This window comes from Taeniopygia guttata, chromosome 4 (genome assembly GCF_048771995.1).
Source record: "Taeniopygia guttata chromosome 4, bTaeGut7.mat, whole genome shotgun sequence".
NCBI lineage: Eukaryota > Metazoa > Chordata > Aves > Passeriformes > Estrildidae > Taeniopygia > Taeniopygia guttata.
Window position 1 is genome coordinate 288106 of NC_133028.1, and position 14721 is coordinate 302826.

The following is a 14721-nucleotide window of genomic DNA, read 5'->3' on the forward strand; positions in this document are numbered from 1 at the left end:
CAGAGAATAATGGAATGGTTTGGGTTGGAAGGCACCTTAAAACCCATCCAGTCCCACCCTCTGCCATGGCAGGGGCACCTTCCACTGTTCCAGGCTGCTGCAAGCCCCATCCAGCCCGGCCTTGGACACTGCTCTGGGCACCCTGTGCCAGGGCCTCAGCACCCTCACAGCCAGCAATTCCTTCCCAATAGCTCATCTGATCCTGCCCTCTGGCAGTGGGAAACCATTCCCCCTTGTCCTGGCACTCCAGCCTCTTGTCTGAAGTACCTTCAACTCTCTTGGAGCCACTTTAGGCCCTCATGGTGGGGGACTCTCAGGTCTTCTTGAAGCCTTTTACTCTCCAGGCTGAGCATTCAAAAACTGCATGTGAATGTGTATAAAGGTTTTCATGCTGTCATTAAAAAGCCAATCTCAATCTCCAGAATGAAGGATTGAGATGGAATGAAATGTTGGCCCAAAAATGTCAGTCTGCCTCATCTATCAGGACAGACCTGGTCCAAAGGCCACTGGCACTTCTCTCTGGACTCTTGTCTGTGTCTGTGCCAGCTGCTGCCAGCTGGGCTCTGTAGCATCTGAAACCCCAATGTGACACCCTTTGAAGTTGGAAAAATGGCAATGCATGGTGATTTTCAGCGGCATCGCTGGTGATGGCATCAGGGAATCCCTGGCAGAGCAGACATGCTGGGACAGCCCCTCTATTTCCACCAGATAGAGAAGCTCGGCTCTTGCAGTAGCCCATGGTTTTTCTCCCTCCACTGCAGCCATCCTAAAATTACCCCATGCCCAAGGCTTAGTCATGTCACTGAAGGGAGAAAGACCAGCACCAGTTTGGATGTGTCTTGGAGCAACTTGGTCTGGTGAAAGGTGTCCCTGCCCATGGCAGAGGGCTGGAATGACATGGGTTTTACAGGTCCCTTGCAACCTAAACCATTCCATGACTCTGTGAATTCTCAGAGAGCTCAGCTCTCCACCTTACTGTCCTCATAGCCAGAGTAAGAGGAGAGGTTTCCCACCCAGAGAAGAGGTTTCCCACCCAAAGGAGACATTTCCCACCCAGAGGAGAGGTTTCCCTGCCAGGCTGGGAGGGAGCCCAGGCAGGAAGCCCCCCTTACCGATGATGCCGGTGTAGGCCAGCAGACAGGCGGCGTAGCTGTCCCTGCGGCAGCCGCTGGCAGCCTGCGGGGACGGCTGGCAGTTGAACTGGAACTCTGCGTAGCGCGACCTGATGGAGCCAGAGCACAAAACGGGACGTGTCACCTCAGGTAAGTGCGGCAAAGGGGATGTAACAACACACTCATGGTGTTCACAGAGGGGAACAGGTTTGCAGAATGCTGCTGTAGGTGTTCTTCAAACAGGTGTCCTTTCACAATCTTCTGCCTACCCCAACAAACCCAGGAGGAGGTTCTGAACAGGTTCTGCAGTCAATGTTTTACAGGCTTCCTCCAGGACTGCAAGATAAGTCCAGTCTTGGAAGAAATGTTTGCTTTCTTTTGTGTGAGGTTGGTTTTTGAGGGAAGAGCTGTTGCTAGGATGGAAATCAGTCTGTGTTGCCATTTTCTATCTTTTGGGTAATAACTTTGCCTAAAGACCCCAGCTTTCATTTTTAATCTGATTTGATAAAACAGAGCATTGCTCTGGTCCAGTTTCTGTCTCTAAAGACTCTAAATACAGCTGAGGTCACCTCTGATCAAGGGAAATGTCCAGAGGTTCAGACATGAAATATCCTACCCATCACCAGGGCTGCTGCCCATCCTCTGCTGCAGATGCTCATGCTCAGGAGAAGGACTCTCTGGAGCCTGTGGAGCAGGCAAATCATTCTGCCAACCAGTTATCTGCCACCAAACTCTTGAGGCATGAGTCAGCTCTTGGCACATGGTGGCGTTTGGAGTTCATAGGATATCTGAGGCATCAACACAAGGCTTTCAGGCAGGACACAGCAACAGCTGGAGCTCCAGATCCATCTCAACATTCATTCCATGGCCAGGCAGGAAGGGATTTGAGCTGGCATTTGAGCTGCTTCGGAAACTCAAGCAAGCACCAGCACTGACAACACCTGAAGGGAGGGTTCTTTAGGTGACAACCTGCACTGTCTGAGCTGAGAACTGAGAACCTCAAATGTTTACCCTGCCTGGGAAATGTCAGAAAAACTGAGCATGTTGCTCCTCCCAGACATTCCCTCTCTTCCAGACACATTGCTCTTGCTCTTGTCAGTGTCAACATTCCAGCTTGCACTTTCCAGCCCACTTCTCCCCTACACCCTTCTTTTTTTCTCATCTTTGTTCCCATATTTTCCCCTTATCAACCCTTTTGTCCTGTAACATGGACAAGCAAAAATCTTCTTTCCCAAAACTTGCTGCATTGTTTGGAGATTTAGAGAAGGGAGATAGTGAATGCAGATTTTATATAAACCATATTAGTAGAACCCACCTCTCTGAGCTGGGGAGTTCAAAGGGCTAGAGCTGTGCAGGAGCTGCAGTGCAGACAGGGTGAGACTTTGAGTGTTCCATTCCATTTCTGTATGATTTATTCCTGGCTCTCCTTGTGGATTCTGCACTGCTGTCTTTGACCAGGTCACATGTCAACCTCTTGCTACCTCTGTGTCTCTAGAGGATATTTTATATTGTATATTCAGAGACCAAGGAACCAGATAATTAACAGCTGTCCTGCTTGCAGGAAATAGTTTCCAGTCTCCTGGGGAGTAACACTCTCCCCTTTGAACCTCTTCCTCCCCACTGGGCCCTCTTGTCACATTAGAGGCAGGGCGGTACCTGCCCATTTTGGATTCCCTGGGTAGCCAGGGGACAAAATCTGAGCAGGGCCTGGTCAGCCCAGGGCCTTTGCATCTTTCAGAGTCTACTTCTGCACAGTTCAGTCGTTCTCCTGTCTCCATGTTTCTGGGGTGCAGAGTGCTGAGGGTATTTGTACTTTCATGCTTCCAAGAGGATGCCGCAGTCTCACCTTCCTTTGTGAAAGCAGATAATATTTTTATTGTAATCAAAAGATGCTGTGCTAGTAGGGGATGGCTGCTGGAAGTTCAGCTCAGGAAGTCCCAAACCCCACAGCAATTAGAGACTGAGACAGTACAGGGAGGTGTGTCCTACACTTGTTCTTGTGCTCTTCCCCAGGTGTCTGCTCACAGCCCAGCTGCACTCAGGGCACTGGGCTGGGGCCCTGTGGTGCTGTTATTGCCTTACATCTCTCACTGCCAGCTGGGCTCTGCTCCCGAGGGCTCTGTGTGCATTAACCTTCTGGAATATCAAAGACTTTTTCAGAAACGGGGAGAAGAAAATAGTGCAGATGGAGGTAAATCACTGAATGGGTCCTGCTGTCAGTGTACACATGGGATGGGTCTGTGTGTGTGTGTGATTGGGGCTGGATGGAAACAGAAGAGCAAGCCAGGCTGGCCACAGACTGTGCAGTGGATCTAGAATGACACTGGGACTCTGAGACTCCTGGTGCAATCACCAAAACACAGACTCACAGAATCTCAAATGGTTTGTGTTGGAAAAGACCTAAAAATCATCTCATTCTAGCCCCTGCCCTGGCAGGGACACCTTCCACCGTCCCAGGCTGCTCCAAGCTCCATCCAGCCTGGCCTTGGGCACTGTCAGGGAGCCAGGGGCAGCCACAGCTGCTCTGGGCACCCTGTGCCTCACACTGTACACTGTGCCCAGCACTGTGAGCTTCTGGGCCTCACACCCTCCCAGCCAGGAATTCCTTCTCAACAGCCCATCTAAATCTACCGTCCTTCAGTTTCCAGCCATTCCCCCTTGTCCTGTCACTCCTTGCTCTTGTCCAAAGTCTCTCGCCTGCTCTCTTGCTGTCTCCTTTTAGGTATTAGAAGGTGCTATAAGGTCTCTCCAACACTCAGCCTCACAGCAGGATAGATTTTTTTATGTATGTTGATTATTTTTTCTAATTAAACAAGCAAACAAACATAATTTTAAGGCCTTCACAAGTGCTTGTGGCTGTCAGGATACCTTGAGTGCTCCTTGAGGATGCTCTGGGCTGGGGAAGAGGAACAGTGAGGGAGATGGATTGGTGAAAGTGGCTGCAAGGACCCCTCCCCCACATTCCTGCTTAGCCTGTACCTTCCTGGAACTGTTTCCATAACGGGTCTTCCTCTAGAACCAGAGCCAAAAATCCATAGAAAATGTCTAAAAAGCTTCAGCGTGATCAGGTCACATCTCCTTCTGTCTGTGAACACGCTCTGTAGGACAAAGGGACAGGGACCGTGGGCAGGGTCACTGCGCACCGCGTGCCAGCAGGCTGTGGGGGGACAGGACCCCAGGATCACCCTGTGGGTGAGGGCAGCAGCTCAGGGCTGTCACCAGGCTCTGGTCCAAGGGAGGTCCCCAGGGACAGAGGGACAGGACCCCAGGATCACCCTGCGGGTGAGGGCAGCAGCTCAGGGCTGTCACCAGGCTCTGGTCCAAGGGAGGTCCCCCAGGACACAGGGACAGGACCCCAGGATCACCCTGCGGGTGAGGGCAGCAGCTCAGGGCTGTCACCAGGCTCTGGTCCAAGGGAGGTCCCCCGGGACAGAGGGACAGGACCCCAGGATCACCCTGCGGGTGAGGGCAGCAGCTCAGGGCTATCTCCAGGATCTGGTCCAAGGGAGATCCCCCAGGACACAGGGATGGGACCCCAGGATCACCCTGCGGGTGAGGGCAGCGGCTCAGGGCTGTCACCAGGCCCTGGTTCGAGGGGCTCTCCCTGGGCACTGGCCCTGCTGTGGGCATCACCTGCAGACGTAGTTTTCCCGGCAGGAATCCAGAGGTGCCAGGCAGTTGGGCTTGTCCTTGGACTCGTAGGAGCAGGCGGGCACGATGGTCTGGCGGCGGCGCTCGGCGCAGGCGGTGTCCTCGCAGGGGCAGAAGAGCAGCTCGTGGGTGTACTCCGGGGGCACGCGGTCGAAGAACTTGCGCAGAGCCTTGTGGCACTTGGAGCGGCTGCAGGTGTCGGCCCGGGCCAGGCGGCGGATGCAGAGGGAGACGTACTCCGTCCGCAGCCGCTGGCACATCTCATCCACGTTGCAGGCTTTGGCGGCGTCCAGACACCGGTTCACCTGCGTCACCTCGTTCTCAGACCCTGTGGGCGGTGGGACACGGTGAGGCGGCTCTGCGCTGACCTCCCCACCAGCAGCACCACCCCCGAGGCCCTCATCCCCCTGCTCCCCTCCATGGCCACCAGTATGACCACACCCGCAGCCAGGGTGAAGCGTGGGTTTGCTCTGTGTGTCCTGGGAGGACCAAATCCCCCTCCATCCTCATCTTTTCCCAAGAAGTGCTACAGTCACATACCAGACTTCACCCCCCAGAGCTCACTTCACCAAGCTCGTGTATTTAATAAAATGAATTTTGTTTTAATCTCGGCATCAGGTAACACTTTACTAATGCAGATTAACCAGCCTGAGGCCTGGAAGACAGCAGGCATTAGAATGTGCATCTACTTATGGCCATGATTGGCTCCATCGAGTGCTGGGACCTCCACTAATGGACCTTCTTGTTTCTGCAAGTTGCTCAGGATCAAAGGCTGAGTTAGTGGCAAAGCTGGGTCTCTGCTACATGGGTGATCTGTGCTGATTCTAGGCACCTCAGCCTCACTGCCCTGGGCAGGGAGTTTCTCCTGCCTTCGAAAGGTCACGCCTGGCTTTGGCAGCAGCTCTGTTTGTTCACCCCAGGATCTGCCCAGCTAAGCGAGACCTGTCTGGGCCGCAGTGTGCCCCATCCACACCAGTCTGAGCCAGTATCCTCCGTCCCCAGGAGGGACAGTGCCTTCACAGGCTGGGATCAGAGGTACCATCCAGCTTGGTGCCCCTGGGACCTGACGCTGTCTGCACGTGAGTGCACATGGGTCTCTCCCCACACCCTTTGCAGGGTCACCCTTCACTTACATCAGCAAAATCACTCTGCATGTCCACCCTCCTAAACAAGAGGAGAAAGAATGTCCCAGTCTGGGTGGGAGGGCAGAGATGTGTTGTGGGATTAAGGAAAAGTGGAGGAAACCTGCAGTAAGGGGAAAGGTCAGGAAAATAAAGCAAAAACTGAAGTGATGGATGAGAAAAACAGTGTCTTCAGTGGGAAAGTAGGGATCTCGTGAGTTTATATGCCAACAGCCTTCTCTGTAAAAGTAGGGAAAAGGAAAAGGGAAAGGTATTTGTCTAACACTGAATATAGGAGTGCTTCAAAAGTGGATGGGGGTCTGTTTTAACGAGGGGGAAAATGCTACAGAGTCCCTGGCAGGAGTCAGTGGGAACATCAGACTGTGTCTGATTGAACAGATAGAACAAGGGTCCTTCAAGCTTGAGAGAGAAAATTAATTTAAAGCTGGTTTTCACCTCTCTGAATTAAAGATCAGCAGCACAGAAGGATTTTCTCCCCAGCAGAGAAAGATTTTTCCACTGAGGAAAAATCCCCAGAATCATAAATTTCCAATGCAGAGTCAAGCCCTGTCTTTGACCGGGACTTAGAACCAACCGGTCACTGCTGAGAAGTGTTAAAACATTGACAGTCTCCCTGAGCCCTTCCGAGCTGGCTACCCTCCTTTATTTCTCTGACTTTATCAGATGCTTCTTCTCCCAGCGTTTATTTTACCCTTCCTGTTGGCCCCTGTTGCTTACAGTGAACTGGAAGTCAAATTCCAAATTTCTCAGATATTTTATGATGAGTGAAAGTTTTGCTTGTTGTGATTCCCTTCACTGAATACTTACCTTTAAAACTGCCCAGAGATGAATATTGTCAGAGCATCGGTTTATGCTGGGAAGCTGCCAGCTAACGTGTAGGAAACTGTTACTTGGAAGGGTTTCATTACCAACTCAGCCAATAAATCACAGGGAACATGGTAGATTTTCTCCTCTTCCCACGCAACACCAGCGGATGTGCTTTTAAAATCACTGCTACAATTAGAGTGGAGGGATATGGTTCCATTTGTACAGTTTTAGTAGTGGCCATATATTGTTTATGTAAAATTTAGTTTAATATACCTGTTGTTCACTTGGCCTATGGTTACAGGGGTGTCTTATGTTTCAACAAGTTCTTGAAATTTATTTTTGGTAGATTTGAAAGAGGGTCCTTTGGCAGTGTTGACTATATGACCCTGGACATTGGATAGGCAGAGAGCAACATGTCATAAGTTATGTAATAGAAGATATTGATTAGTATGAATAAGGACAAAAGGCTAAGAAATTTCATGTCCCTAAGTGGGTGCCAAGTCCTCTTGAAGAATCCCTGCTGCTCTTGGCCCATTTACATTGCTGCACGACCTGTTTCAATTTGCTTTAAAAACCTGAGATTGTGTTAACCACCCATAAAAATCCCCATCCCTTGATTTCTTCATGCTCTGAAGCTTTCTGAGACTCAGCAGAAGAGGAAAAACTCCAGTAAAGAAAACCATGACCCAGCAAAAAAAATTCCATGTCCATGCACCAATCTGCTAGGTGGAGTCAGTAAGAGCGAGGTCGGGGAGCACCTCCCATCCCCTCTGCTCCCCTTGTCCAGGGCTGATGGGTTGATTTGCTGCGGGACATTTTCACGCAGCAAGTGTCTGGCCATGATGAGGACTGGAGACATTCTCCAGCTGCAGGGACATGCTGCTCCTTCCTCGCTTGGGTGCACTCCAGCTGTGGATGCCACCCCAGAGCAAGGCACGCACTTGGAAAAGCTGTTCGGACACATCTGCCAGAGACACAGGAGGAGCACATTACCTCCTCCCAGACGGGTAGTTTGGTAAAATACCCACTCTTGGAAAGCTTCCCCATGGCTGTGGAGCGCAGGCTGGTTGTGGTGGCAGCTGTGCCACTGGTGATGGATGGGTTTTTGGTGGCCACACCGACCTTTGAACTGCTGAGCCCTCGAGGAGTCAAAAGGTGTCAGGCTGCTCTGCTCAGCCATTAACAGGGTTCTGATGTACAGCAGAACATGGCTCTGGGTCCTGAGGTTTCCCTCAGGGCAGGTGGTTAGAGGCTGTGGCTGGGATCAACACACAGGTTGAGTTATCAACCTTTTTTCCTGCAGAGTTTGATCCTGTGACTGATGTGGAAGCACCTTCTCAAACCTAACAAGGCCCAAGCAGCTCCTGTTTGATGAGGTGTCTGCACAGAACAGATCATCCACCTGCTATGGATAATGAGTGTGCCTGGGATGGGTCACTGGAAGGGGTCTTTGTACCACATCTCTAAGTCCCAGTCCTTCAGAGTATGGACATGAAACAGCCAAAAGACAAAAATCACAAGCAGTTTTTCCCAGAACATGTAACAGTTCAGCAAAGGAATCAGAGGCAACTCCTTGGAAAAAACAACTGCTAGACCTGAAGCATGCAATGCTCACAAGGAGCACAAAGGTCTTCCCTGTCTGCAGCCCTTGGCCCCCAGCCAGGGCCCTCCCTGTCTGCACAGGAGTGTCAGAGCATTTCCCACCCACCTACCTGCAGTGATGGACGCCAGCCGGACATAGTCAAAGCCTCTGATGAACGGCTCATAAGGGGAGCTCTCCAGGACATTCATGCCTGGGGGAAGAGAGAAGCTGGTGAGAAGGCAGATGAGGCTCCTGAGGGATGGCTGAGATGCACAAGGTTCAACATCTGCAGTGAAAGGCTGTTTGGCGGGTCCAAGGGGACTATGCTCTAAGGCCACGAGTAAATGGACACTCAGAGTCATGGGAGCAGGAGTGTGGACACATCCTTGGAGAAGGGAATGGAATGTAACTGGCTTTTAAAAATGTATCTCCATTTTGGAGTGGGGCAGCCTGTCAGGAGCTGTTGAGCTGCAACTCTCTGTAGCTCAAGCTCTGGGGCACACTGCAGGGATTGCCAGAGAGGACACCAGACTGCAGCATAGGCTCCTGCTCATGGGTAGAGCTGAACTCACCAGCTCACACACACACACAGGGTTTCCATCGCCATTATTGCAGTTCCTTCGATGTCCCTCCCTGGGTCAAAGGTCCTCACCTCGTTTTAGGACACAGACAGGGCTGTGCACAGTATTGTGTGGGTGATGACGCACTCCATATTTACTGCCACCTCTCCCTTTCTCCTTGCCGACAGCCTTTTCGCACTTGGCACAAAGCTAATGACCCACAGCTCCCGCAGAAACTTCCTCTCATGTTTTTTGAGTCTCTGGGAGCCTGATTTTATTCAACTGGTGCTTCCCTTTCATCTGTTCAATGGTCTGTAATGCCCCGTCATCCTGATGGGTACTATGGAATATTACTGAAGCAAACAGCTCAGTTTCTGTTGTTTTTTTATCAGACATGTAGATGGATGTGGACAGCAGCAGCAGCAGATGTACTGGCTGGGATAAAAGGACTATCCAGCCTCACGCTCTGGGCATGTGCTGGCCTCCAGCTGCGGCAAGAGGCAGCAAGAAATGGCTCCCAGTGTGCAATTACTACAGCACAATTCAAGGCAGCTTTACACCTTCATTGAAATATCTTGCATCGTTACTGACTAGAGAGGGGCCCATTTGTATTTTCCAGCATAGCAGTTTTATGTCCTGATGATAAAGCACCTTATCAGAGAGTTGTTATCGGGTTGTCATCATGTTATTGTGTCTCTAAGTGGGAAGGTGGCTAAACACCAGCGTGCTCAAGAGAAGCTGAGTAAATAGTGTGCTTTGTAAATTCCCTGAGCACGAACTTCCACAATTGTTTTTGCAAGAGGGCTTCTAGGAAGCTTTTTGCAGCCTCCTGGGTATGCGTGATTGAGAAACAAAGCTCTGCATGGACTGTGTGGATTGGCTTCCTTTCTCAGTCAATTAAACATATGTAAAGACTCTGAAACATGGGACTGCTACGAAATATATATCCCTTGGGAAATTAAGGCAAGGAAATCAGAAGTTTGGTGTGTTAATCTGCATTGCAAATGAAGTCAATTGTTTGAAAAGATGAGGCTCAGGACATGACAGGGGAGAAGTGGAGCAGAACTGTTGTCAGCCTCCAAGAAAAGCCCTCTCCCAGTCATTCCCAAAGTGGAAGCCCCAAGCCACTGGGCAGGGAGGCCATCCAGCACCAAACTGCTATTCCACATCTGGAGACCCAGAGCTGGCCCCTGCCTGCTCTCAGCACTCCCTGCCAGCTCCTCTCCTCTCCTCTCCTCTCCTCTCCTCTCCTCTCCTCTCCTCTCCTCTCCTCTCCTCTCCTCTCCTCTCCTCTCCTCTCCTCTCCTCTCCTCTCCTCTCCTCTCCTCTCCTCTCCTCTCCTCTCCTCTCCTCTCCTCTCCTCTCCTCTCCTCTCCTCTCCTCTCCTCTCCTCTCCTCTCCTCTCCTCTCCTCTCCTCTCCTCTCCTCTCCTCTCCTCTCCTCTCCTCTCCTCTCCTCTCCTCTCCTCTCCTCTCCTCTCCTCTCCTCTCCTCTCCTCTCCTCTCCTCTCCTCTCCTCTCCTCTCCTCTCCTCTCCTCTCCTCTCCTCTCCTCTCCTCTCCTCTCCTCTCCTCTCCTCTCCTCTCCTCTCCTCTCCTCTCCTCTCCTCTCCTCTCCTCTCCTCTCCTCTCCTCTCCTCTCCTCTCCTCTCCTCTCCTCTCCTCTCCTCTCCTCTCCTCTCCTCTCCTCTCCTCTCCTCTCCTCTCCTCTCCTCTCCTCTCCTCCTGGTGGAAAGTGCCTCGGGCTTGGAACTTTCAGGGTCTTTTGAGTCCCTTCCAACATAAACCACCCTGTGTCGCACAGCTGGAAACCCTCATGACAGCACTGCCCACACAGCCGTGGCACAGGTGACCTGTTTCCAAGTCTGTGCCACCAAGGTCAGCTGGGAAGGGGCTGTGACACCACCCTTTGAGATGAATGGAGAAGCTGGATTGCCACCTCCTCCCCAGGCTTCAATGGAAACAAATCTGGCACGTAATTATGGGAAAGACCAGATACTGGAGGTTCTGAGGTCTTGTATTTCCCCAGCCGGCTCACAGCACCACACTCTGCACCCTGCAAGCTGTGGCACCTGGAAGCTTCCCAGGAACTTGATCAACCAATTTCCATCCTGGCAAGCCTGATGGACACTGTAGTGTCCATCCTCTTTGTTTTGCTTGGCCTTTTGGCCTGTGGTTTCACCCCTGCACTTCTCCTTTCAGGTTTCAGCCAGCAGTGTTTTATTAATCTACTTCAGACCCCATGGCTGGAAGGGTCTGTTTTATTCCCCATTTTAATTTTCATGGTGCATAAAATACTCACCAGCCTGACAAGGAAGAGTTATGGTCACTGAGGTGCAATTTTATGGTGACCTAAAAAACGTCAAAATCCAAACTTATTGAATACTGGCTCTGGGAACACTTTCAGTTCCAACTTGATGTCACCAGCCCCAAATCTTCACTAACCCAAAGACACTGGTGCACTTGAGACATTCTAAGAGAGCGATTTTTTTTTAAGCTCACGATGTTTTTCCTCAATGCCTGTGCTTTATGCTGTACTTCTATAAAATCTACAGTGTTCATAGTCTTGGTTAACATACTTAGATACAAAATATGCTGTGCATTTTTTCAGCAAAAGATCTCAATGTATATTGGGAATGTCATAAAACAGAGGTTGTGTTAAAAAAGAGGAAGGCGTGTAGTGGTTTTGGTTTGTTAATTTAGGATTTTTTAAATTTTGAAATGTTTTTGGTTAATATATTAAAGAATGTGATGAGTTTGGTGTTGGTTTATCACTAATATATTTCTTGTTGTGAGATATGATTAGGAGAAAGGTAAAGTAGGGTTAAAACTTTAAAAGGGTATAAAAGAGAATTATATTAAAAGTAATAAGAAGGAAAAAAAAAGTAGTTAGAATTAAAACAAACTCTTCAGAATACTTTTCCTCCCCCCCAACAACCTTTTCTTTTTTATTGACAATGTAAGAAAACTAAACCTAAGATTTTTAGTCAGTTTACTACTTTTTAAATAGTCCTTTTTTAGTTTACTGTGGGAGAGAAGTCTCTCTTGTTAAGGCTATGGAGACTTCTCCACAAGAGGAAAAAACAGTTCTTTTGTGGTTCTCAATTTTGCTACTAATAGTAGTAGTGTGATTTTCACAAATCACATTGTGAAATCATGGTGAAACCTGCATCTCAGGTTTTCAGTAGTGCTTTCTCCAAAATGTCAATACCATGGGGATCAATAGGTTCACCAAATCTCTTGAGTTGGAAGAGGCCCACAGGGACCCTCAAGTCCAACTCCTGGCCCTACACAGGACACGTCAACAATCGCACCCTGTGCCTGAGAGCGTTATTCAAACACTCCTGAAGCTCTGGCAGCCTTTGGACCATGCCCATTCACTGGGGAGCCTGGGCAGTGTCTGACCTGGGGGAAGAGCCTCTCCCTGACATCCAACCTAACCCCTTCCAACACAGCTTCATGCTGTTCCCTTGGGTGCAGTCAGCATGTCTTGGACAGCACAGGAAGATACAGGGGTATTTTGCAGCAACTTCAGAGCTGGGGCGCTCTGTAGAGTGGCCTGTGAGCAATTCCCTTGTAGAAGACCATCAGAAAGGTTCTACTGACCTTCCATCAGCGTGTGGTGGATGCTCCAGTAGACACTCAAGCAGTGCTTCTCCTTCTTCATGCCGCGCTTGCACTTGCAGCCGTAGAGCTGGCTGGAGAGCAGGGCGCTCACGGTGCTGCGGCACTGGCTCTTGGCGTCGGGGCCCAGCTTGTTGGCGCCGTTGCCCGCGATGCACTGGCGCAGCGTGCGGAACTTGGCGCTGCACACGGGGTCGGTGGTGCAGGCCTCGCCCGCCTGCAGGCAGTCCCTGCTCGAGCCGACAGCTGCTGCCATACCTTCTGCAAGGCAAGGGGAGAGGCGGTCAGCGCTGCGGAGCAGCCCCGGGAAATGGAGCGTGTCTCCCGCAATCTCCTTCTAGGTTGTGCAGAGAAGTTGTGGATACCCCGTTCCTGGAACCGCTCAGGATGGAGCTCTGAGCAACCGGGATAGCAGAAAGTGTCCCTGCCCACGGCAGAGGAGTGGAACCAGATGAGCTTTGAGGTCCTTTCCAACCCAAATCATCCCATGGTTCTACGGCAGGATCAGCCTGGTAGCAGGATTATAAGTGACAGAAACTTGACCAGTTCCTGGTGGTTGATTTGTCCTTCTTGGAGAGCAAAAATATTTTCAAATCCTTTCTTTCCCAGCACTCTATCTCATTTCTGCCCTCCAAATTTAACAGTAGTCCACTGTTTCAGAGACTCTGGCCTCTGTTCCTTAGATATGGTTTAACTGTGCCTACACCTTCCTGGAGCTATAAATGGCTCTCTGTGGGTGTTTTGACATGTAGTCAGCCCACATATATCCCAGGAGTTGGCCCTTGTTCACTGTCACCCTCTCCCCAGGACTCCCACTGTTTCTGTCTTGGCTTTTTCCAAGCTCTTGTAAATTGTCTTCAGAGCTCCTTTACCAACACAAAATGCTGTGCTCTCCATTTGGAGAGGAGAGCTCAAAGCATGGGAGGAAGATGGTATTGCTACACATACACCAATAAATTACCTCATCAGGGCTCAGTGGTGCTGTGCCTCAGTGCCAGGAGCAGACCAATCCTGTGTTATTTATTGCTCTTCCTCGCTCAAGCAGGCTGGACACGTCCAGGCTGGCTCCTGGGATGTGCTCAGCTCAGCTCACGGCTGCATCGCTGCTCCTGGCAAAGGGCAGGGCCAGAGGCTCAGCCCTGCTCAGATGTGGTTGTGTGGCACCCAGGCGGCAGAGGGGGGACTGGTGTGATGGTCTGGAGCATTTGATACAGGTAAGGCAGGACTGCTCCACAGCTTGGGAGACTGAGGAAGAGGCAAATCTGGTTTATGAAAGGGGAGACTCAGTTCCAGTGACTGTACAGTAATTTTGGGTCCTGCTGTACTATCAAAACAGAAACTGATGTCATGACCTTGAAGAAGAACTTCTCCAATACTTCCCAAAGGAACTCTGTCTCTAACATAACTTGTCTTCCCTTTGGGTAGGAACCAGAAGGGGAAGGACAGAAAAGACCATCTGCTTTTTGACTCCCTCCGGTGTCTGCTTCAGGTGAGATTCAGACTGGACAATATTAGAAAATCCTGCTTCCTGAGAAAAATGTGAGTCCCTGATCTCCATCTCTGAGGGCTTAATGAAATCTCTGCTTTCTCCAGGACTCTAAGGATCTATTCATAAGGTCCCCTTTTCTGCCTTCCAACTGCTACCTCTCCTTAATTTTTGCACCTCCCAGTTCAGCACTCAAGCCCAGTAGATTCATTTCTGTTCCCTCAGCAGTCACAGTGTGTTTGTGAAGAAGGAGCTGCCTTTGCTGCTCTTGATTAGAGTAGAAAGCAGCAGCTGGAGTTCAGATACTTCAATTACATTTATTACAAACTTTGGGTGAACCCACTAGGAGGTTTCCTCCTGAAGTATCCCAGTGGAATCTCAAATGAAAAACTTTCATCTAACTGCAGACTATTTCAAAGTGCCTCATGGCCAATGTCAAGCTTTCAGGTATTTCAAATCTCACACCATCTCAAATTTGAATTCTCCTGCCCCTGATTTATTCATAGACCTAGTTTATTTAGCACTCAAGGCTTGTTTGGATCTGCCAAACGTGGAGAGAGAAATTATTTCCAACATGTGGGAAACTCTGCCTTGGGCTGTCATATACTGAAGAACTTGGAACACAGGGAACCAGTTGCCTTGAAATATCATTTGAGCAATTTGCAAATTCACTGAGATCCATAAAATGAGCTAGAGAACATATCTGAGCAGAATCCATAGGAATAAAGGGAAAAATACTTTACTTGTTTTACTCTGGCT

The 14721-nt window shown here is 50.1% G+C and overlaps 1 protein-coding gene across 2 annotated transcripts in view; it reads right to left on the reverse strand.

Moving 5' to 3' along the window:
* Positions 1–14721, reverse strand: part of LOC115494833 (GDNF family receptor alpha-4) — a 68570-nt gene that overhangs the window by 7120 nt on the left and 46729 nt on the right. For both annotated transcript variants that reach the window (XM_041715541.2, XM_041715543.2), the window contains exons 2-5: positions 12459–12737; positions 8425–8505; positions 4746–5091; positions 1113–1222 (exon numbers count right to left, since the gene is read on the reverse strand). In XM_041715541.2, the coding sequence (XP_041571475.1) occupies positions 1113–1222; positions 4746–5091; positions 8425–8505; positions 12459–12737 (816 nt within the window). The remainder of the gene's footprint in view (positions 1–1112; positions 1223–4745; positions 5092–8424; positions 8506–12458; positions 12738–14721) is intronic.